This window comes from Acyrthosiphon pisum, chromosome A1 (genome assembly GCF_005508785.2).
Source record: "Acyrthosiphon pisum isolate AL4f chromosome A1, pea_aphid_22Mar2018_4r6ur, whole genome shotgun sequence".
Lineage (NCBI taxonomy): Eukaryota > Metazoa > Arthropoda > Insecta > Hemiptera > Aphididae > Acyrthosiphon > Acyrthosiphon pisum.
The window spans coordinates 127,209,599-127,234,947 of NC_042494.1; the positions used below are offsets into that span (position 1 = coordinate 127,209,599).

The 25,349-nt window shown below is 28.5% G+C and overlaps 3 protein-coding genes and 1 long non-coding RNA gene across 7 annotated transcripts in view; 3 read left to right on the top strand and 1 right to left on the bottom strand.

Moving 5' to 3' along the window:
* LOC100571299 (kelch-like protein 2) overlaps window positions 1-1,448 on the bottom strand; it is a 7,357-nt gene extending 5,909 nt beyond the window's left edge. The window contains exon 1 of the mRNA XM_003245991.4: window positions 1,185-1,448. Coding sequence (XP_003246039.1) covers window positions 1,185-1,187 — 3 coding nt within the window. The 5' untranslated portion in view covers window positions 1,188-1,448. The remainder of the gene's footprint in view (window positions 1-1,184) is intronic.
* Window positions 1,449-6,161: 4,713 nt separating this feature from the next.
* Window positions 6,162-12,437, top strand: LOC100166158 (DTW domain-containing protein 2). 3 transcript variants are annotated; one of them, XM_001952190.5, is made up of 8 exons: window positions 6,162-6,370; window positions 7,460-7,593; window positions 7,832-7,968; window positions 8,506-8,592; window positions 8,694-8,867; window positions 9,521-9,706; window positions 10,728-10,914; window positions 11,744-12,437. In XM_001952190.5, exons 5-8 carry the CDS (start codon window positions 8,776-8,778, stop codon window positions 12,026-12,028), a joined length of 750 nt encoding a protein of 249 aa, XP_001952225.1. In that variant the 5' UTR covers window positions 6,162-6,370; window positions 7,460-7,593; window positions 7,832-7,968; window positions 8,506-8,592; window positions 8,694-8,775; the 3' UTR covers window positions 12,029-12,437. The 3 variants fall into 3 exon arrangements, with proteins under 3 accessions (XP_001952225.1, XP_008185251.1, XP_029344141.1); XM_008187029.3 differs by having other exon boundaries at window positions 6,168-6,370; window positions 8,702-8,867; XM_029488281.1 differs by lacking the exons at window positions 6,162-6,370; window positions 7,460-7,593; window positions 7,832-7,968 and having other exon boundaries at window positions 8,789-8,867.
* LOC103310031 (tctex1 domain-containing protein 2) lies at window positions 6,273-7,980 on the top strand. Its single transcript, XM_008187039.1, has 3 exons — window positions 6,273-6,370; window positions 7,460-7,593; window positions 7,832-7,980. Exons 1-3 carry the CDS (start codon window positions 6,273-6,275, stop codon window positions 7,978-7,980), a joined length of 381 nt encoding a protein of 126 aa, XP_008185261.1.
* Window positions 12,438-13,361: 924 nt separating the features above from the next.
* Window positions 13,362-16,113, top strand: LOC107884363. 2 transcript variants are annotated; one of them, XR_001679860.2, is made up of 5 exons: window positions 13,362-14,415; window positions 14,521-14,670; window positions 14,738-14,984; window positions 15,046-15,167; window positions 15,234-16,113. It is a non-coding gene; the product is annotated as an uncharacterized LOC107884363 (long non-coding RNA). The 2 variants fall into 2 exon arrangements; XR_003839179.1 differs by having other exon boundaries at window positions 13,362-14,670.
* The last annotated feature ends 9,236 nt before the right edge of the window (window positions 16,114-25,349 follow it).

A 25,349-nucleotide genomic window follows, 5' to 3' on the forward strand; every position in this document is an offset into this window, starting at 1 on the left:
CCAGAAAAGCAGCCCGGGTTTTTTCGGGGTGGGCTTTTCGTGCCAACCCTGGTTTAAACAGTGTACATTTTTTTTAAGCGGACTTAACTAGTTATCTACTTAATCAACTAATACTTAAAAAATTGTGCAGATGATTCTTTTGCAAAAATTATCAAAATCGTACTTTTAGAAATTAAGTTATTACTTATTGAAGAAAACGTGCAGACTTTTTAATGATTAATTATAATGAAATATGGAATGACGGCGGCCGCATTTCGCGTAGTCGTGCTGATCAGTTCCCCTAGTCCATTTCGTGTACGCGACGTATTTCATTATTGCTATTTTACGACTTCGTGTATTTTTTATTTGTTTGATGTTTCATTTCGTTATTCACTGTTCTACTATCGCTGCATTAAATCTCCTTATAGATTGTTATATTTTATTTTATGTAATTTGTTAAATTGTAATTATTACCAGTGTATAAGTGTGTTATTACTGCTGTTGGTTATTACTGTGTGCGCACCAGCTGGCGTATAATAATAATATATTGGTATTATTAAATCATAAATAAGCCAACTAATGTGTACAAACAAAGAATACAAAATAAGGAAAAGTACTTATTGAATAAAAAAAATAAATAACGCGAACAAAATAAACAACGCATTAGAAGTTCATTATAATTTAAAATATTATAATGGACATTTCTACGCAAAATAATTTCTCGCTAACTTAACTAGTATAATATATATATATACACCTTGCTTAACACGGAGTTCAACGAAGTGTTTTAAGTTTTTGTTGTGATAAATGTATTGTGCATTAGTACGAGTATCTTAAATCAATGTCTATAATATCGATACCTTAAAGCATACAAGTGATATGTCCACTTTTTGTGATTGTAAACGCAAAAACAAGTTTTGTTGTCTGCTAAAAATATTTCAAGAGCACAAATGTTCCATGTCACTTCAGCGTACTTTTTATGGCATAGATGTGACATAACATTTGTGCTCTTGAAATAAACATTAAGTGGACACATCTAGCACTTTTCAAATATTCAAAATTAAAAGAATTTTGTTAGATTGTGGACACAACACGATTGAGCAATCGATTGCCCGAATTTATGTATACCAATATCCCGATTTTAAAAAAAAAGTGGACATGTGTATCGATATAATTTACATCAGCTTTGTCAGCGGCTAACTTACCATCACGGTTCAACGGTTGACGGTACTCGCTATACTTATCTACCGGTTGGCGGTTGTACACGTCTTGTACTGTAGTTGTATGTAGATGGCACAACTTTATGAGATAAAAAATGAACCCTCTCACAATAAATGCTCATGGGAATTAGTGGACTGGTGTTAAAAAATAAAAAGTAGCAGTAAGTAAAGAATATAATATCTATATGCCTACGGTGAGTACAACAAGTAGTCTACAATTCTGCATTGTCATGGTAGTCTGTACAACCGGTTTCTGGGTTGTTGTTGTGGCGATGCGCATAAAAACACGGCGCATATGCACAGCGCACTCTGGTTGTTCGCCTCAACTGGCTCCGAGTACCACGACTATCCATTGTATAATATCATAGAACAATATAGAAGCGACACTCGATCAGCTGATTGGGGTATTGGTTACCTATGATCTGAAGTCTGAACCTACGAAAAATATGGAATTGGTTCCACGCACCAACATGATGTTAGACTCATGGTTACCAATATTATGAAAACGGTTCCAAGACTATGACGGGGTATTCTGCGCAGGGTTGGGTTGGTTACCGTTCACTATTGATATGATATATTTAATTGATAACGTATGTCACGCCCCTCTAAAGACCACTTTCAAGGCCACAATCGCCCGATCCGACCAATTCACGGAGTGTCGTACCCCTGATAATATTATTTTAACATAGAACAATATAGAAGCGAAACTCTATCAGCTGATTGGGGTCTGGTTTACCTATGATCTGAAGTCTAAACCTCCGAAAAACATGGAAACGTTTACCGCACCAATATGATGTTACACCCAAAGTCACCCATATTATGTAAACGTATACCAGTACTTAGGCGGGATACGTGACGCGGGGTCGGCTTGTTTACCATTCCCTATTTCACGTATGCCACGCCCCCCTGGAAACTGTGTTCAAGGCCACAATCGCCCGATTCGGCCAATTCACGGAGTTTCATACCTCTGATTTTAATCAATAATTGGAGTTAATAATTTGTGTTGGTTGTATAATTTTAATTTATGGCATGACAAAATAAATATTTATTTTGTCATGGTTATATCAAAGTGCATTAAAGCTTTCTCCCATTTTCCTTCTGACTAAAACTTGAAAATTTGTCATCCAGTAACTCGGGGAGCATTTGTAACTCGGAATGTCGGAACAACTTTGTGAATAATATTACTCTATGAATTTTCAATTTACTGAATGGCCGACACGGATATTTATCTTAGTCCGTGATGGACGAGTAATACAGTGGTGCCGACAAGAAAATAATAATAGTGTTAGTACAGTCGTTGCCAGATAAATTGTGTCGGCGGCGGCGGCGCTTTTCGGTAAGTGTAGCCCAAACTAGTCGCTGGTGGTCACACAGTTATCTACGACGCGCGCAGTCACCAGTTCGAACCCGGCACTGTGCAAAAAATTTTCTGCAGAATTATTTATTATTATAATATTTATATTATTTTACAATTTCTGCTTTTTGTTCTTAAATAAAAGATTATTATCAGAATATTTGATTTTAAATTAATAACGTAAATTAATTTTTGTAACAATTGTGGTTTTATTGATGTATTTTCGGTAATAATATTGAAATATGGAGAACTACTGGTTTTCCGTTATCGTGCCGCCGCCGCCAACTCAATTTATCTGGCAACGACCATTAGAAATCCATTAGCAACCATTAGCAACCATTTAGAAATCTGCGATTGCATTTAATTCTTAATGATAATAGGTCACAGATATCTGTGTAATACTGTAATTGGTTGTGAAGGTAACGGAGTCGTTACTCGTTAGTGTACCGGGTACCTCCAACAAAGTCACGTGATCGTGATTCGTGACGAATAAAATAAATAAATGAACAACGGGTTGTTGGATACTTTTTGTTTAATAATCTAAGACCGTGGTCACAAGAGCGAAATCATAATATATTATATTATATTAGTGACTAACTGTGTACAAAGTGCTGTAGGCGTGGTATACGACGAGTGGATAGCGTTGGCCACGAGGTTCGGTGGTAGACGGAATAAAAAAACCAAATTTTTGTATTTTACTATATTATGTATTTATGTCATATTATTCACACATTATTGTATTTTTTAAATATTAATTTTTACTATACATACCTAAGCTACTAATGGTCGATACAAAAGTAAGTTTGAAAATATATAAAATTAAAACTTAAATAAACTTAAATAATTAAAATTTAAACTTTTTTTTACATTTTTACAATAAGTTATGTCAATTCAAACAATTTATATATAAATAGTATTTATATATTGTTCACATTGTTTGGTTACAGTATGAACTATTAATTATGAGAATCGTTGTTTTAAATTTTCAATCCTTAGCTATAAAAATTCAACATTTTATAATGTAATTTTTAAATACGTCTTATAAATATGTCACAATACAATAATAAGAATAAGAATTTAAAATAAGTTTCACGTTTTAGAATTTGTCAATACAAACATAAATTACTACAGTCTCTAGTTATAATAATAATAATTTCAAATAGGTTAGGTATAGGTACTGTTTAAAAAATTGTCTATACAGACATAAATTATATTAAATAATAAAAAATAATAAATATTGATAATTTGTTCAGTTAAATTAAGTAGGTAAAAATAATAAAAATTACCAATAACAATTTTTCCAACACGGAAATACTACTCCCAAAACATAGTATAACATGGTTAAACTCATTTTTATGTATTTTTAATTATTCAAAATGCACTAATTATGTTACGATAGTCACTGGCGTATAGAGAAATAATTTTTGGGGTGGGCTATAGTAGATAGAAACTATAATAGCAAGTGATCTATTACTTAGAGGCTACTGTCTACTAAATATTTAATAGTTTCTATAAATGTGTTCGTATTTGTTATTTTTCAACATGCTATATAAGCGGAAAAAAAATGAACCCAGTACCAAAAGTCAAATTTTAATTTTGAAAACCCATTTGAATTCCTTATTCTCTTTTCTTGGTTGTGTATTTAATAGATTTTTGTTTTTCGATTTTTACAAGAAGAAAAAAAATTAAACGCTTATAAATAAATCATTGTATTAATTTTTTTTTCCGTTTGAACCGACGGCACCGCGGGAATTGTTTTCGCATTACTTCCATGGCGCCGAACATTGGTTTTCCAAGAGATTTAAGAGATAACTAATAGATGAAAATATTAAATATTGCAACGAATGCAGTTTAGGGATAGCTTCAAAGAATTTTTTCCTTTAAAATGTGTTTTGTATGCTTAATATGATGAATATTTAGCTTAAAATACCAAAAATAACATTTTTGATTTTTTTTGTTAATGTGAGTTTTTTTCCATAACTTTTTGGTGGAATCAGATATATCAGAATTTAATTATTGTACTTACTTTATATTGTATTGTTAATAAATTAATTTAAAAAAAAAAAAACCCCGACGAGTGGAAATTCGCAAACTCGCGGACTAGTGTATAACTTTGAAACTAAGTCCGACCGACAAATTCTGCTTGAAACACTGATTGTTCTTAACTCATTGAAATATAAAGGTTTCCAAAACAAATCTGACCGCATTTAAGCCACAAAATAATAGTTTTACTTTACATTTTAAGAAATACCTTTTTTTAGGGGTTGGCAAAATGTGTTGCCCCATGGCGAAAAATGTACAAATACGGCCGTGCCCCCCCCCCCCCGACTACAGCCCACTAGATCCACCACCAATATACGCCACTAACGATAGTATTCAAACTTTTAAAGGTGGGCATTAACTAGTTAAAAAGTTAATTTATTTTTAACTTTTTAACTTAACTAGTTAGTTTATTTTTTAATCAACTTATGAACTTAACTAGTTTAATTTACAGTTGAAATAACTTAGCTTTTCTCAGTTGATTTTTAAAAAATCCATCCAGTTAAAAACATTTTGAAATTTTTCGTTTATACGTAAATATTACTATATCAGTATAAAACAAAAATAATCCAATACAAAAACACAAACATTTCTGTTCTATTTTTTGATAACACAATTTTGTGTATATTAAATATAAATATATTTTATTAAGTTGTAAATTATGTATTATGCGAGTCGCAATTATAAATGTTTTTAATTAAATTAATAATTTTAAATTAAAAATTGACAATTGTTATGTTTTAATGTTATATAACTTATAATTTATATGAAGGTCATGTACTCATCTTTATGTATTATGACATTCATTTTCTATACGATTTAAAAAAATATATTTGTTAAATTATTAATATGAGATGAGTATATAGTTTAAATTATTAAATAATAGTTAAGTAAAAGTGTACATTATGATAAAAGTTCAATAAAATTATTTTTTTAAATTTATAAATTAGAAACTAGAAAGACAATTTCATTCTTTACCTATGTGATTTACATACTAATTTAAAAAAATTAGATTAACTTTTTTTAACTGAGTTAAGTTAATATTTTTTTCTACATGAACTTTTAACTTATCGAGTTAAAATTATAATTTGTTAACTGTTAACTTTTAACTTATCGATCTTGGGTCCTCTTAACTAAACTTAACTTGAGTTCATTATTTTCATTAACTTGCCCACCTTTGATAGTATTCAACAGAAAAACACCCGGGCAGTTGGATTATTGATCAAAATTTTTAATTAGAAAATTAAAACTTATGTCTAAAAAAATATGACATAATATACTATATAGCAAAATATAAACATTTGGTTTTTATTTTATTTTGGTTTTTTTTTCGAAGGAAAAAGGTGGGTAGCGCGCGCGTGTTTACCATCGCGTAGTCGCGTAGGCCGGTGGGAGCGAGAGAGTTGGTCCGCGGGGTTTAGCGGGGAGTGACCAACGCCTTACAGTGCTCGCGTCGTCCGGGGGAAAATCATGTGTCGGCTGCGGGGGACCCAACTGCCCGATGACCACAAGGTATTATTGGTATTATGCTGTTTATCAATAAGATAAGAACTTTATCTAAATTACATGATAAAACGATTTTTTGAATTTCAATTTTCATGTCTGAAATCTGAATCTGAAATGAAATGTCAAATAATACATTTTAGTGACGGACAAGGTATTTTACACGTTTAAAAATTATGTCAATAATAAATGAAGTAGAGAAAACAGTGGCTATCGACGATAATAACACATTACAAGATCATAATTTCCAAATCAGACCTTCACACAATCAAAAGTAAGTCATACAATTAATTATGATAATAATATAACTTATTAAATTATAAACGTATGCTAGTCTATACAGTTTATATATATACATAATTATATATATATATAAAAAAAAAAAATTATATTCTGTTATTTTCAATACATTTTTAAAACTCATGCGGTTCAACTCAAGTAAAAATATTAAATAATACATTTTCAATAATATATTAAAACATTATAGTACTTATCGACAAATTTATAAATATTTAAGTAACAGAACTATGGCCAGAGGGCAGAGCTGCCGCGGTCTTTTATGTTTAATAAAAAAAAAAAATGTATGTAACATTTTTATGTCATTACGATATTACTGTGTACATTTTGTGTGCCGTTGATAGATCATTAATTTGTCTTGCTTATACCTAATTGTATTTAAAATATAGTAGATTAACACAATTTTGGGTGTACAATATAATTGTTTATTTGCAAAATTAGTATTTTTACTTTATGTTAATTCTATATGCCAATCTTTAAATAGTTAAATTTACATTCATTCCAGAAAAAGGTTATTCCTCTTTATAAAAATGCTTCTCCGAATTATAATTTAACATTTTTACATTCAAAAAGAATTGTTTTTATTATTATTGAAACATTTTATTTTTATCTCTACTGTGGAGAAGTTCTTTGATAATATCTAGATTATAATTTATAATTAAGAAGTATAGTTGTGCAATTTGAGTCATAGTATTCTCATACCATTAATAGTAAATTGTAAATGGTAATATATACAAGACTTGGTAACAGTGGCGCCGAAGTTTTTAAAATGTGGTCGGGCAATTTTAAAACTTCCCGGCCTCAATATCTTAATTATTTAATATAGAGGTACCCTAATACACATTTATTCATAATCACGGTTTAAATATACTCATGTTCATATTAAAGTTATGAAGTAAATAAAATATGGCCGGCCGGCCACATTTTTCAAAAAAGAGGTCGGGCCACGGCCCGACATATCCATGAACTTCGGCGCCACTGCTTGGTAACAATAATATATCTAGATATTCTTTATATACCTAATTGTAGTCATAAATAATTGTAATTTGATTTTTTTTTTTTTAAGATTCAATACACATATTGCAAAAGAAGCTATTCAAGAGACACTTCAAAAATACCTGAAGGATAAAGAGTATAGTCAAATTGAAGCTGAACCACTTAGCACAACTATTGCTAAAGAAATAAAGGACAAACTTAAAGGTTTTATTTATTTTCCTTTAAAAATTTTATTTGTTCATTAGTAATATTAAAATATATTTTGAAAATATTTTTACTGTAAAATGGCAGATTATTCATTATTTTAGTTTTAAAATAATATCTTCTATATTTTATTTTGCAAATTAAATACATTTTAATTGCTCTTGTATTTTTGTATGTTTTAAGAAATAAAATGTACAATTATTTGTAGTTTTTGTGATAACGGTGTTTTAATTTATAGATCATTGTTTAGAAAATCGTTATAAGTCAATGGTACAAGTTGTTTTGGGTGAACGACACGGTGCTGGTACAAGAGTTGGAGCGCGTTGTATTTGGGATGCTGATACTGACACACAGGCCTCTGATAAGTTTTTAAATGTAAATTCATAACAATATTTTTGTTAACAATTATGAAATATTCAAGTATAAAATAATGTTCTCAATGCTTATATTGCATGTATAAATATTAATATAAGTTTCAGTTATATTTTATGAACCAAAAAACACAAAACATGAACTTTTTAAAATTGATCTCCACTGTATTTATTTAACTTCTAAAATATAGAGTAATATTACATAACTAAATGACTATTATTAATAATTACACATATGAAAAAAGTTTTAATAGTTCTTCCTATTCTGTAGGTTAGCTGTATAGGTAGCTAATTTGAGGATTATTGTTTGAAATTAGTAATTAATATTTTGAATAAATGTTGATATTACATTTTTTTGATTTAGATAATTTAAAAATAAATAAATATTAGATATTAATACCAATCATAATATAATAACGAGACTTTCTAATTTCTATTTTTAAATATTGTTAATTAATAAATAATAATCATATATTTAGAATATATAAAAATTGGATTAGGTACTTTAATAGTATTAAATAGAAAATATTTTTTGTTTTAGGAAACTATATTTTGTGTGGCAGTAGTTTTTGCTGTGTATTTTTATTAATCAATTTGATGGATAATATATTCTAATTTATTAATTTTGGTAAGTGACTAATGTCAACTATATTATTTATTATTTTGCATAAAAAGTATTATTTAATTAGTTTTTAATGATTCAATTGGTTTTGATTAATATAATATTAGTATTACAGAGAACCAATGTTACTTAAATATAGGAACTATAAAAACTAGTATAAAATCAATTAAATATAATATTTTGGTTATCATGTCTAATGAAGAGGTTGATGATGTCTGGGATGATTTTATAAATTTACCTGCAGACCCTCCTGAAATGCGTCAAATATGTTTTTCATGCGAGTGAGTTTAATTCAAAATACTAAGCATAAACTAGTATACTGTGTCCAATGTTATTTGTTCACTTATAAATGATATTAGTTAAATTTTTATTTCATTAAAAATTAGATATAGATATACAGGGTGTGTCAAACTTTTCGAGGTGTTTCTACAACTCAAATAGAACAAAAATGTCCTTATGACCCCTGTCTTAAAAAATAATTGTTGTTAGATAAAATCGAAATTAAAGTTATAAAAAATTTGTGTTATTCTTTTTACCCAAAAAATCAGGTGGGAACATTGTATGATATGTTTTCCTAATCCCAATTTTATGAGATTTTCATCAATGTATTCAAATTAATTGTAGTACCTACAGTTTAGCAGATTTGAACATTATTATGAATCAAACTTGCGCCTAACCAAAAAAAAAAAAAATGGAAATTATCACCCTTATTATTGATAATTCGATTATGGTCATAAGGAATTTTTTTGTTCCATTTAAGGTGTAGGCACCTCTAGAAGTTTGACACATTTATCGTGCAACACCCTGTATATGGCTTTAAATATAATTCCTTACAACAATTTATAAAGTATAGTATGAAGTATAGTAATGTATTTATATCATAATATAAATACATTTATACATTTATCATATAAATTTATTTTTGCATTTTCAGGCGACCTCAAAATGTATGTTGGTGTAATTATTTACCTAAAACAAGGTTAAAGCCTAAATGTCGAATTATTCTACTGCAACACCCAGCGGAAGAAAAAAGAAGTCTTCGTACTGCTCCTATGTTGACATTGGGATTGGCAGAAGAAAGTTGTGTTGTTTATAAAGGAAAAAAATTCCCTACAAAAAAGTAATTATTTATTATAATATTTCTATTATTATTATTTTTTTTTTAATGATCTTTTTAAAAAAACATCGGCTTCTATGGCCATTAGTTTGACATTAACTTTCAATTATACTCATTTTCAAAAGAGAATATACCGCTTTCGCACATGCCCAATGATTCAATTGGTGCGTCGAGAACCATATGATCACGCTAACAATGGGATATTGGTGGGAAATGCGCGCCACAAGACATAAATTGGTCGCTAACCGGTATATTCTCTTTTGAAAAGGAGTATAGTTTACAAAAGTATGTTTAACTTATGTTATTGTATGGCTTAAATTAAGTTATATAGCTACATTTCTTTTATAAATTGTAGGATGTTGATGATTGATTGAGGGTCAGGTTATTATAATATTATTAGTTAAGGGATTATTTACTTGGATAATTGAATATGTTTACTTGTTATTTTCATAATATGATAATATATATTATATATTTATTAGTTTTAGATTTGTTACTTTTGAAAAGAAGATGAATAATAAATTACTATAATCTTTAATAAAATCACTATTTATCTTTAAAAACATGTCTATATTTAAATTACTTACAAAGTATATGTTTACAATAGAAATTACAGATTTCATGGTATAAATGACAGAATATGTGTTCTGTGTTTAATTTATAGTATAACTTTTATTATTTGATTTCAATACCATCATGCTATGAATTATTTTTCATCTGCCCAATTATTTTTTTATATGAATGTTGGGGTTCAGCTATTCTTTTATAAACTGCTATTTTAATAAGAACTACCCCTTTTTGTCTGATTTTCTCTTAGTGCCTCAAAATTCACTTAAATATTTCATTACACAAACATTATCTATATTCTACAATATAACTCATTGCTTTAATTATATTTAGCTTTTAAATTAGTATTACTATAAGTACTAATATTTATTTATTTATATTTTATTTTACTTGTTTTTTTTTTTTGTTTCTATTCATTATTAATTTATTTATATCTGAAGTTTTATATTTTTTTCAGACATGTTGGCCTATGGGATATATTATCATCTAAACATTCAGTTTTATTGTATCCTTCTAAAAAGGCAACAGATATAGTTGATTTACCAAAAGAAACAGAACTTAATAATTTGATTATACTTGATGGTACTTGGCCACAAGCAAAAGCTATTTACAATAATACACCACTGCTTCAATCAATGATACATGTTAGTGACTATATAATTTAGTTTATTTCAATGTAAATAATCAAAATCAATATAGACTAGAGATACTATTATTATTATCAGAAATGTTTTAACATTTTTAGTGGAACCTCTCAAATGTTTTTATGTATTTCTAGGTTATGTAGGAAATGGATTTTTTATTTTTTTTTGTATTGTTTAATAAGTACCAAACTAATTTAATTTTTTTTTTCAATATTCACTTTTAATTTACTATTCATAAAAAAAAATTTAAATCCATTTTAAAATTAAAATTAGACTTCTGGAAGTATATATTTTTCGAAATGCGCAAAAACTACAACCTTAAATGTACCAAATGTGTTATGTCATAGAATACTGAATTACTAATGTTTTTTTAGAAATTTAAATTATAAGTTATAAGTTATAACAGACTTATTACTTGTATTATGCTGAATTAAGACTAAAGGTAACTTACTCAATCCTCATACTTTCACCCCCCCCCCTTCTTTAGAATACTTATGTTGTATTTAATAAAAATATTGAATTACTAGTAATAACCATAAAACTGAAGTATCGGCATTCATATATATCAATACATCTAACCCTATGTTGATTAAAGAAGTACCAGGTGTTATGAGGCTAGTTTAGTTTTAGGTATTGATTATTAGTTGCATAAGAATAAGCCAAGTATTACTACCTATATTTTAATACCATTTACTCACAGTAATATTAATTTTTACATTAATTATTCAATTATATTTTGCTAACACATATAATATAATAATTAATAAATATAACAATATATAATATGTTTCACTTTAACAACTGTCTAATAACTTATTTAATAATTTAGGTAAAATTTATGCACAAATATGAAAGTCATTATATTATTAGAACCCAACCAACGGATGGATGTCTTTCTACATTAGAAACGGCGATTGAAGCATTAACAGTATTAGAAAAAGATGAATCATACAAAAATATATTGCTGAAACCCTTAAATGCTCTATGTAATTTTCAACTTCAGCATGGTGCTGTAACACATCAAAGCAAAGAATTTAAAAAACGAAATCGAACTTATCCTAAACTAATTGGAAGACGACTTCGACAATATCTAGAAGATGGTGATGATTATTAATGCAATTACTTTATGATAAATAATAATTATCATGGTTACATTTATATTATATTGACTTTTATTACCTAATTATCATCTATGTGATGATGAAAATTGTAAGTAGGTACTTTATTCAAATAGTTTTATAATTTTTTTTTGTAAATTAATATTTAATTATGTATCTTAAGTATGCTGAAAAATACATTTTTTAAATCTCAAATTTTTAAACATGATAAATAATACCCAGATACAAACATTTTGGTATAGAAAGTTGTATATTAATTATATCTAGTTAGTTATAATTCCTAGATACCTTTTCATTAATGATTAAAAATAACTAAAGTATACTATGTATGCACATTTATTTTGGTAAAATGTATTATTTAAGGAATATTGACCATCAAATGACAATATAGGATGCACATATTAATTTTTTATTTTATTAATTACACAGTACCTATGGTTAAATAACACAGATATTTAATTAGTGGCAACTACCTAATGGTCACTCTGATGGTTTGGCACCGCCACCAAAACATATAAAATTTTGGTTACGACACCGGTACGACTGTCACACCTACGCATTTGCCAAATTTTATAACAACAGCGGTACTTTTCAAGCCTACATGTGCCACAATGTTGTATAGAAAAATATTAGTGTTGTTTCAGTGCATCTTGCTTCGCTGGCCTCACCTATTTTAACTAATTATTATATTTAAAAAAATGTTTACCTATACTGCATACATTGACGACTATCTACAATTTATAACAGTGTCATGAGCTTCAACACCTTCCCAGCCCTAAAAAAGACTGTTTTATAGTATGTTGTCTATCGGCGAATTTATAAGTACCTATAGTAGTATATTACTATGTTATATAATTATACATATATAAAAATTAAATTTCTCAATCGAAAAAGTACCACGCTTAAGGGGGCTGGAGCGTGATTAATTTTTGGTCGAAAACATAGCTCACGACTTCAATCACTATGCCCAATATAATGTTATAATGTTCTGATATTAATTTTGAAAGCAGATTTGAACTCTTCACTAAATTATCCTAACCTCTCCAAAACCTTAATATTGCCTATTGAAAGTAATATTAGTATATAATATTGTATTCTACTCCGAAATGAACTTGAAATTAAAATAAGGTACAAAAAATTAACGTGAAGTTATAAGTTGGTCAGTTCTTGATCAAAATCATTAATCTGTAAAGCAAATTAATTAAAAATAACAATTTAATTTCCAGTCTTGTAATCAATTTATTATATTATTATTATTTATTATATTATTGTTATATTATTCTTAAACATTTAAAAAATCATTAGAATTTGTAACTGAAAAACAGAAAATTGAATTAAATCAACTTTGAATATTTTACCAGGTACAACATTTGTATTATTTTGAACGGGTTACGATTTTCCAAATGCTAGTACTAAAATATTTATCACAATTTGAGGAATATGCCCAACATAATATAGTAGCCGTACTTGATTTCTTTCTTTTGATTATCGCTATTAGTTAAATAAATTTACAGTGGCACCGAATCCATGTATTAGGTGTGGCAGCCGCCACACCTATTTTAAGGGGTGGGTGTACCCCCAAAATTTGTGAGTAATCGTAATCCTAAGTATAAAAATATATTGTACCTACACATAATATAAGAAAGATGACGTCCTATAGTGTGCCAATAGCGTGCAGTGTCTACTTGTGTGATAACGTTATAAATAACCAATTACTAATTATTAATAAATAATTTAATCAATAGTATTGTGTAAAAAGTCAAAAACTCTGACAATACAATACATTTACTATTTTTATTTTAAAAGTGATAAAACAATTAGTACCTATTAACTGAAATAGCGGGGGTGATGGCCCCCCGGCACACATGAATGAATTTTATTTTACAACAATTTCTGCATTTATATTTTATGTCTGAAATTACCTATTATGACATTAAAAATGGTTCAAATTTCTACTTCACCAACTTTTCTGATAAAAAAAGTGAATCTAGTTGGTACTTTGTTGAGTCAAAACTCAAAAGTAAAAAAGTTAATTTTTAAACAGTAATTTTCAAAAGCATCGTCGGGTGGCATTTTGTCGGATTTTGGTGATGGTGTTTTGTCGCTATCACGTGGCCTTATGTCGGGTAGTTATTTGTCGGGTGGCTTTTTGGCGTGCTTCCTTTTATGTTAGGCTTCATGTAATCATTGTTATGATTTTGCGGTTATAACCACGGTTATATTATACTAATGTCTTAAACCATGGTTATAACAAATAAGTCGACAAAATCTAATTTTCTGATTGGCTGCTATTTTTACTGCGTCAAGAGACATCTAATGCATTGCCAGCTGCATGTTGTTTGGTTTTTATCAATCATTTCTCAAAACATTTTTCAAGTGACTAGTGAGTACACTTCAGTTATAGTATTAAAATAATATTTCTTAGGTTATGTATCGAACAATTTCATACGTATTTGAATAAAACTATTTTTTTTTTTTTGAAATCTAGCATGCCGAAAGACAAAATGGCTAGCAACCATTACAACGGCCGTGGTAGCGGGTTGTTCTATGGTACCACGGTGCTTTGCCGGGTGCCCGTACGCCGTCCGGGAGGAAACGTATCTAATAAAAAAAAGCACATGCGTATTGCATTTGCCAAGTATAACCTTAGATCATATAGTATATGATCTAAGAGTATAACACTAAACATGATTTGTACGTTTCAGGATGGTACAGGTGCCAACAGGTGGGTCACCTGGCAAGGAATTGTGGAAAGTTTGTCCTATTATTTATTTTGTCACGTGCTAAGCTTTTGTAAATTTTATCAGACCCCTGCGTGGTACTTGCGGCATCGTCGGGCGCGTCCTCATCGGTGGTCGCGTCGTCGTCGCAGCAGCGGCGACGACAACCACTGCAGGGGCCGCAGCCACCACAGCAGCAGCGAGGGTCGAAGCGGCGGGTCCGTGGGAGAAGGTAAGATCGCAAATACCAAAATATGTCAAATCATCAAAAACATAAAATGTATTGTTTTCAGTAGTTTTGTCTGACAAACGTCGAGGGCGAGGAGGAGGGGTCGCCGGCCGCAGCCTCGACTCTTAAATCGACGGGTGAGGAGGTGGGGTTCACGACCGCCTCTTCAACGCCAGGAACTCCAACGTAAGAATAGTCAATATTATATAAATAAAAATATTAAAAAAATATAATTATATACATCATTTTCAGTGTGGTTGGGTCGGCAGACAGTGGGAGGTGGGCGGTTACGGCGGCTGGTAAGTTTCAATTGGACGATTTTGTCTACTTCATAATTTATTTAACAATTTAAATTCATTGGTATAATGGCAACAACAATAAGGGAGTATCGTAAGTTGAAAACAATTAAATATTTATTTATGTATCAAAGTTTTTAACTTTTAATCATACAAAAATACAATTATTTTCCTAAACATTAGCATTCTCTAATTTTATTTTCCACATGTTTAGAGTTCTAATCAATTAGTTTCCAAGCATTTAGCTCCTCCCTGGTTTATGGTTATATATTCTTATAAACAAACTAGCTCTGATTAGTAATATTTATATAAACATTTTTGATATAATATAACTACATATTATTACTGCATTAATATTACTGTACCTATATCGGCACGGAATAAGAACATGGCCAGGCGGCGGACCGATTAGTGTCCGTTACGCACAGCCGATTTCTCATTGGTTCCCCAAACATCTGTTCACAGTTATACAGCACTGTTCAAAATGAACCGCATACACTGTTTTTTTATAAACACTAGCACGTCTCTGTTGACACACGAGGCGCTCCATATACAAAGCCGGTAATTGCCACCATGGTGGGCAACGCTATTGCAATAATTTGGTGCTAATTTTTTAAATGCCACAATCATTTTGCTAATTACAATAGTATTGACGTATTGTCTTTTATGACAATGGCCTGATATTTGGATAGTAATGTAGTAGATTTATTACTATATTAGTACCTATAATGTAGCTGGCAATGGCCATCCCATTATCCCGATAAATAATTTATAAAATATCTGGCTTAGGTACTGTCTGATTTTATACATCTCTTATAAGAAATTAATTATTAATACCTAGTTATTAGTTTGATTGTAATTATTAAACTATACATATAAACTTCATATATTTATAAAAAGTATTATATCATTAAAAGACTAAATATGATCTTAAAAACTGTAAATTTTTAACACAAATCTGCTCTATAATACATGCATATAAAATAATTAGTATTTTTTATGGTTGTTAAAAAACATGTTTAAAAAAAATATGTTTAAAACGATTTTTATGTTTCAAACGTGGTTTTTATGTTAAAAACAATTTTTTATTACAACCTGATTATTATAATATATTATATAATTTCATTATCTGGTTTTATACATTCAAAATCAAGAAATCCTTTGGGTGTCGAGAAGTGCTCAAAATTAGTAACTGTTTTTAAGCATCTCACCAAATATAATATTATATAATTTATGGCATATGCCATTATATAAAATTATAATGGGAAGTTTTGTTAATTTTTATTTTTAAGCATCTCAAAAAGTAATGTTATATTATAATATATTAATATATGCCATTATGTAAAAATAAGTTTTGTTAATTTTAATTTTAATTTTTAAGTATCTCAACATTCTCAACAAGTAATATTATATTTAATTATTATGTCATTAATCATTATATAAAACCGGAATCCACGAACAAAAGTCTGGCGAACAAATATCTGGTAAAAAAAGACCTGCGAAAAAAAGTCCGATCTAATAAAAGTTTGGCGAACAAAAGTCCGGTTTATTTATTATCTGTTTAATTTATTGTTTGTTGGTGACTTTATTAGATTGGGGCACTTATTATCTTTCAGTGTTAGCCATTATAGGAATCTAATCTTCATTACCTATATGTTATAGATAATATATAACAAATTTTTTACAAATTATCTTTACTTACCCTGGTTATTTTACCAAATGCTCAGTCGATGTTATGTATCGTAAACGCTGTAACCGTACAATTTGTGAAATTCAACGTTTTTATTAGTGTTTTTAAATCCAAATCTTGTGATAATGAGTGAAATATTTAATATTCTTATACAAAAATTCAAATATCGTTAAAAAATTTGCATAAGCACATATAATATTCTTTTCTTTAAGTTTGATAATAGATAAACTCACTCTAATACAACACGTCATATCTACTATTTTCAATTTTGTTCTGCTAAACGTAAATTTACTATAGCCTATTGGGCTATGTTATATCGTTTGTAAGACGAAAACAGCGCTACGGCTTTTGCGTCCTCTTAAGTCTGCTGGGTTTTACAATTACTCGATCATTACCCATTCCATTGATAAATATTTAAATAGTAGTATATTATAATAGTATTTTGGTTAATTTCAAGAAAAAAAAATCAATATTATAATAATATGTAGCCGTTATATTATTGTTAAATGTATAGTTGCGTGACACATGTAGTTATAACGTTTTCAAGTGTAATAAAATAATACGATAGGTACCTATGACATGTTTATTCTATGTGAAAATAAAAGATAAGTTTTGATGATATTATCCCTAATGTACAAGGCTACAGTATTGCGTTATTAATGTTACCTAATTTGTAAACGATAAGCCCAATAGCCAATAGGTATACAAAATATACAAATTAGGACTGTATAAATAAGTATAATGTTATTTCTTATAATACCTTAGTTACTATAAAACATTTTTTAAAATTGCATGATTAAGCAAAATTATCTCAACCTTATAAATTATAACTTATAATAATTAATATTAGTTAAAGTTTTTTTGTTAATGACCGCGTGTATCTACAATATACGTATAGTTGTTTCAAAAGCATGCGTGGTGTCGATATGTCTTCAAAAATTATAGAATCTTTAAATATCATAGATTAGTTTAATAATCACAGTTTTCAAATGCTCGCATGACATTTTTAAATTAGTAAAATAAACATTTTGTTACATTTTTAAAACATTATATTATATTCATGGATAATGTTTAAAATATGTCTTTGATATATACAACAACTACAGTCATTAGTATAATTTACTATTTATATTATTATAGATCTTCCAAAAATAGTACAAGGGAACGACGGAGAAATGGTTTCAATAGATACCTACTGTTTTGTAGCAAGCATTATAAGATATATTATATCTATTTTTGTACACAAAATTGGCGTATATCAATTTCCAGATACCAAATGAAATAGTGAATAAATAAATTTTTTTCTATTTTTGTATTATAACATGAGAATAAGTACCTAATAATACAAATACATACTACATAGTAATATTATGACCAAAATTATCCTAAAATATTGTAATTTCTTAGACGGAAGATGATGAAATAATTGCTATGCTTACAAAGTGGAGGAATTGGCATATGATTCATTTAGCCCTTTATTGTTTGATACTGTATTTGAGACCTGATATAACAATTGAAATTCCAACATATTTGATAATGTCAATAAATGCATTTCAGTATATTACAATACTTGGTATGAAATATGTTGTTTAACACCCTTCAAAATTTACTTGTATTAACATTACATTTTTCTTGGTGGATTAGAAGAAATCCTTTATATCATATCATGGCTAAGAAAATTAAAATCCATGCTCGCCCATCACAGGGGAATTTCGACATAGTAATTAATCTTGAATTTTAAGCTATAGTAATATACTAAATATACCTATAATTTATTTTTTTTTGATTGGATACCTATAATGTCATACTATTTTTAGGTATTTTGCTTAAAACAAAGTACCAGCTATAGTATAAAAAAAAATATAGTATAGGTCTTATATTATACTTTTTTTAAGTAACTGTAACATTTTTTGATAAACCAGCCAACTATAGTTTTTGTTACTAGGTAGTTACTACACTTGTAAAAATAGGTATTTCAAATTAACAGATACAAACTAGTTGAATTAATTTGAAAATATAATTAGGCCAACAATTTAAGTAACATTTTAATAAGTTGGTATAAATACTTTGTAAAAATGTGATAACTATAATTGTTGGCTACTCCAACCATGAAATATTGTTAGGCCAACTATTTATAAAATTGTAAAAATAACAATTTAATTGGTTATTTTGACTACTTGGAAACAATGTATTAACTATAATTTTTGGCTAAATATAGTTGTCGATAACAGTAAAATATATTTAAATTAATCAAATAGTATTGTTAAAAAAATAGTATAATATTATGTGGTTAAACCAACTAAAATAATTTAACTAAATACATTTAGTACATTCAACAATAATTAATGTTGTCACATATGTAACTGAATTATTGTTGGTTCAACCATAAAAATTGTTAAACTAGCTGTTTAGTTTTTTCCGTGTAGCTAGCAGCATTTCCAGCCAAGTAACGTAAAAGTAAGTAACATATATAATATATTATAAACATTTTTAAATTGCAACAAAATAACTAAAATTGTTAATTTCGGTTTAGCTAGACTGCTAGAGAAAGGGAAAATTATTATAATAAGATAAAAATAGAAAAAAATATTTAATTTATCCGGAATTGGTATTAAAATAACTAAGATTGCGTGTAGGTTTTCACTCACTAGAAGCTTGGTGTTGATACCACATCAGATGTATAAGTCAAAATAAGTTCTTTTAAAGATAGTAATTCTTAATTATTTTGGAGTTAATTTAACATCTACAGGGTGTATCTTATATCATTGTACTCGGGGTTTTTTAACGATTATGGATCGATGACATAGAATTTCGTTAAAATGCAATAAGACGTGTTTCTTTATTTTTAACAAGCAAATTTTTTTATAACAATTTCAAAATTTTTAAACACGCAGGTGTACCAATAGCAAAATCAAATTAATTTTTTCAAATGGCAACTACTATATTTTTTAATGGATTCTAGTAAAGCTTTTTTTTCTGAAACTTTTGATTGTCATATCAATTTTGGTTCACTAGTTTATTAACAATGGTCCTCTAAACTTAAGTAAAATATGCATTAATATACTTTTAATTGAAATTATTGATGTTGGTTTAATTTACAGGAGCTAAATAATTTTTTCTTAGAACTACGCCTTTTTATACACTTTAGTAATTTAATGACACCCTCAACAAAAAAAAAAAAAAAATTGTTGGCAAACATGGTTCGTTATTTTTATTTTAACATACAATCATCAAAATCAGTATTATTATTTTAATTTGTTTTATAGGTAATCGTAATTAATTACTTCACAGTTACTTTTCTTATAATAGTTACAAGATCACAAATTTGAATTCTTTATTAGGTGGCTATAAGGACTAAGGTAATACCTAAAGAAACGCATCTTTTTGCGTTTTAACGAAAATCTATGTCATCGATCCATAATCGTTAAAAAAACCCCGCGTCCAATGACATAAGATACATCCTGCATAAATGTTTTACCATTACACAACCAATTATAGATTATTCTAATTCCACTTATTGTCAAAATAACATGTAGTATACAAATTTAAAAATATTTTATTGTGTTCAAAATAACTTTTATTTGATATCAATAGCTGTCGATCGGAGTGTTAAATTAACAACAAGCGGTTTTAAAAATATTGTAATTCTTTAGAAAAAAATTGTCAAGTTTTATTCTCATCCAACGGGGTTCGAAACCCTTGACTATCATCCACATTTATTACCTAACATATGTCCTACCTACATTCCTACGCTCTAAACCATTAGACTTCCTATCGGGGTTGTATTTCATAAGAAAAATATACTATTTAAGCAAGTAAAATTATGGGACATGGATTGTATTTCATTATTGGAAGTTTTATAGAGCCCGCAAAACACTGTTTCTCATTGTCACAATCTTCGCATTTACCCCATTTTGTGATAGGTACAGTAATAACTAATAGTGATTTTACCTTTATATATATTGTATGCATATAATATAATATAATAAATATACCTATATTATATTATAATATATTTATTTTCCTACTTTGGAGGTGATGCATATACTAGTCACCAGGATTATTGGACTCTCCAAAGCAGGGGTGTCCAACCTTTTTTTTACGGCGGGCCAAATTTGATATACGCTTTGACATCGCGGGCCAACATTTTTAGAAATATGTCTAAAAAAAAAAAAAGCTCGATAACTTGTTCTCATAATATTAATGTATTATATACAATTAATTCATGGTTTTTTAAATTGAAGTGAGGGCTGCATCAAAATCTACCAAGGGCCGCGGGTTGGACACCCCTGCTCCAAAGTCATGTACCTATTATATATAATAAATATAATATAATTGCGTATTTCACCAGCTATTAATTCAAGTCTCTTAATTTATATTATTGCTAAAATAACTATCGGTACTTTAATTACTTCTAAAGAATCTCAAGGTTTTGGTGTTGAAAATAATATATATAATCTGTTTTTCATGTAGGTAATTAATATTTTTTTATTAAAACAATATAATATATATACAGTTTTTTAAACTCAATGTAAACAATAGGTACACTACAAATATAAATAACAAATCTTATTAAATGGAACAATTTTTCTTCTTTCATAAAATTAAAATATATTTTTTTAATGGTAGTGCGACATATATCTTACCAATAGCTAAAACTCTAGTAATGGTGGGAGTGGGATCAGGCAAATTAGTAATATAACATCCAGTAAGTTCTGAACTAGAACTTGAATTAAATATATTTTTAATTCTTTAACATATTTTATAAATACCTATATATATATATGTTACGGTGAATGATGTAAACGTGGTGAATGTCGTCATTCCCCGGTAAATGACGTAATTTACCTAAAAATTGGTAAATGTTGTAAATGTAGACATTCCCCGGTTATTGACGTTAATCCCCAGTTTAATTGGAGAATGATGTTCATTACATTTATGGGAAGAATCGTATCGAATTTTAAAAAATACCTAGTGTTGATTTTTAATAAATGGTTTTGACTTAAAAAATAATGTTGACTTGAAAAAAATGTCGGTTAAAAAAATGTGATTTGAACTTGAGTGAAACTTTTTTACGCACTCTGCTCTGATAATTTTTACCGGGGAATGACGACATTTATCAATTTTCGTCTTTCACCGTAACATATATATGTTACGAGCAAAGTATACAATTTGGTCATTTTATACAATGGCCGGGCGTTATGTAAAATGACCTTCATATATTGGGCAAAATGGATAATAGGTACTATGTAATTGTAAATTATAAAGCATTTTATTCATTATATTTTAACTTTATAAACATGATAAATATTAACTAGGAGGTACCTATACTAATATTATATTTTATTACTATTTAATTATATTTCATTACTTATTAGTTATTAGTAGTTATTATTTATTACCATGGAGTAATTGATAATATTTATACTCAATGTTATCAGTTTATTACTTATCATCGCATTTACTACTCCCGTGGCATTTTGATGTGCATAGTAGCTACGCAGCTTTGCACTTGCACTTCCGTGTTTTACATTTTTGTACTCACGTACATCGGGGGCCCTGACCACCCAAATTAAAAAATGTCCGTGCTGTCTCTCTGAGTGAAATCTTGGTTTGTGGCACATCATCGACTTTCAGAAATCTTTCCTTGCAAATTACAAATTGGTTTCTACTATACAAAGTGGAAAGGCGACCTTCCTTAGTCCCGAATACCAGAACCACCCACATTGTGTTTACGTAAAATTAGGTACTGCGCTGACCCATCCATCGATCCACAAGTGGTCTGACGATCGAATCCGCACACGCTGTCGATTATGTTGATGATGACGACGATTCCTGTTGTGTACACAATAATAAGTTATATAACATAAATCACCCGTCAGGGTTTAAATTATACTACTATTTACAATGGGTATGATATAATTTGTTTAAGATTATAAACAGTCCAGCGCGGCAGCGCACTTTGTATTTGTAAGCAGGGGCGGACTGGGGTAAAAAATCGGCCCGGGCGATCATAGGTAAAGGCCCAAAAATTACATAAATATAAATTTTTTAATGGCAATAGCTATCATTAATATTAAGCAAACCAAGCTACAGTTTTATAAATTGCATAAAGTAGGTACCTATTGATAAAATAATCACGATCCACTGGCCCAATAAACCTGCGAGGGCCCGCAATCATAACAGCCCAGGGGGCGATCACCCACTTGCCCTTCGGCCCAGTCCGCCCCTGTTTGTAAGTACTATATACGGTTGTAAGTACCACGTACTGTATACAACCGTCAATTTCCAGGTTACCACAACTCAAGAAATCGCCATTCAAATTGTGTAGCATTAATCTTAAACGATATAACTATATAAATGTTATAATTTATAATAACTAGTGCCACTCGTTCGAGAGGAAATCACGGTCACGCAAATTGGTTGGTTCAACTGAAATAAGTATATTCATCTCCTAAATTTCAATTTTACCTATCAGTATTAATGTTGGTACTTAATCTTTTAAAAAAAAAAAATCTATATACCTGAAATTGACAACGACTATGCTATTTAATTATATTCAAATTATGAATGTACCTGTCCTTGTGAGGATACATTTTAAACAATAATAATATTTAGGTATGGTATAATATTTGAATAAGAGTAAATCTTATTATTCAGTATCTATATTTAAATAGTTACATAACGACTCAATAACCATAATAATATAATATTATGTAGGTTACAAATTGTCATTTATTTATGTGCCCTATAAAATAGATCCACTATACGTCTATATAGGTACATTCAATCATTATTTAAAATTCATTCAATATTCAACATAACAGTTATTGTTATCAATTTTTTAATTTCATATAACAATTATTTAAGTACATAAAATCAAAAATTGGTACCTATACCTATCTAATGTTTGTTAAATTAAAAAGTTAAATCTTAAAGTGTTAAAATTGGTATAATTTTGACTTAATATGGCATTATGTTTATTGGAAAACATAATCCAAGTAGGCATGCCAAAAACTGTTGGTTGGACGTGTTCACAAACATACTTTAATGTTGTATTCTGCCATGTAATTGGAACCTCCGTCTACCTGGTTATTTACGGCACTGCGGGCTTCGTCATGGATAGAGCATTATATATAGTGCGGCTCATCATAGATTCGTCTCAATGTAAAAATGTTTTGTTGAAATTTACATCTTAAATTGTATCGTTCATAATGAATTCGTGTCGCTGAAGTGTGTAAATACCATATAAATGCGCATTGTACCAACTTACATTGTACACAGCATTGCAGGCATAAGTTGAAACTTAACAGAACAGTGTTAACTTTATTCATAACTTCACTGTTATGAATAAATCCTGCCGGATCAAATTCTAGTCAGTAGTCAAGAATAAAATAAGTTAAAGGAACACACAACATAAAAAAAAGTATTTTTTAATTTGAAATAATGATCAGGTCTAATAATAACGGTAGGTATACGTTTACGTTTCTACTCACATTATTCAATAAGTTACGAGCAATTGAAGAAATACGCGTGACGTTATTGGGCCCGCTCATCGTAATAATTGCCTATCTTATACGTAAAAGTTCTTCGCTTCACACGACGATTTACCAACCTAAAATGTTTATTTTTTAAATTTAATTTACATATAAATGTGTGGTTTTATGTGTTTAAGATGATAAAAGTATCAGAATTTCAATATAACGTTTAGTTTTTTAAATATTAAAATGATTTATATTAATTTAAAATTTAAGTACCGTAGGTATTATTAGTTATTACTATACAGGGTGATTCATTAAGCGTAAAACACTCATTATCTCAAAAACTACCGACTTTGTTCCAATTTTTCTTTCTACATTTTAGGACTACGTTGTTCTAGCATTTTATAATTGTCTAATATTTTTCACCCTTATATTTAGTATGTAAACCACCATCAACTTTTAATTTTCAAATGGCAACTTATACTAAAATGTTTTATAATTTAGTGAGGCTTTTTTTTCTTATGAATTATCACGTTCAAATTTTCATTTTTCGTTTATCAGTTGATGAGATATAACTCCTCAAAGTTTAGTAGATACTAGATACCTAAGCGGTTAGGTTATAAACTTATAACATTATAAGAAATAATTGAATAGTGTTCTTAAGTCGTTAATGTTAATTAAGTTTTACTTTTTAATATTTCACATTTAAAGTGTTTACATGATGCACTTTTTATATAATTAAGTTCAAGTACAAAGTTCTTGTATATATTTTTTCTTATCTACCAAATACATATAGTATTTTATTTAATATCTTAATAAAATAAAAAAAATATTGGTGTGTGTGTTTGAAGTATTAATCCTTAGTCAGGGGAATAAAAAAATAGCATAGAACGGTGTATAT

What these genes read in the sequence shown, in the direction of transcription:
- LOC100166158 (XM_001952190.5), top strand. Translation starts at nt 8,776, where the DNA reads ATGTCTAATGAAGAGGTTGATGATGTCTGGGATGATTTTATAAATTTA. An exon ending in CAAATATGTTTTTCATGCGA is followed by an intron (nt 8,868 to 9,520) that starts GTGAGTTTAATT and finishes TTGCATTTTCAG; the next exon opens with GCGACCTCAAAATGTATGTT. An exon ending in TGCTTCAATCAATGATACAT is followed by an intron (nt 10,915 to 11,743) that starts GTTAGTGACTAT and finishes TTAATAATTTAG; the next exon opens with GTAAAATTTATGCACAAATA.
- LOC103310031 (XM_008187039.1), top strand. Translation starts at nt 6,273, where the DNA reads ATGTCAATAATAAATGAAGTAGAGAAAACAGTGGCTATCGACGATAAT. An exon ending in AGACCTTCACACAATCAAAA is followed by an intron (nt 6,371 to 7,459) that starts GTAAGTCATACA and finishes TTTTTTTTTAAG; the next exon opens with ATTCAATACACATATTGCAA. An exon ending in AATAAAGGACAAACTTAAAG is followed by an intron (nt 7,594 to 7,831) that starts GTTTTATTTATT and finishes TTTAATTTATAG; the next exon opens with ATCATTGTTTAGAAAATCGT.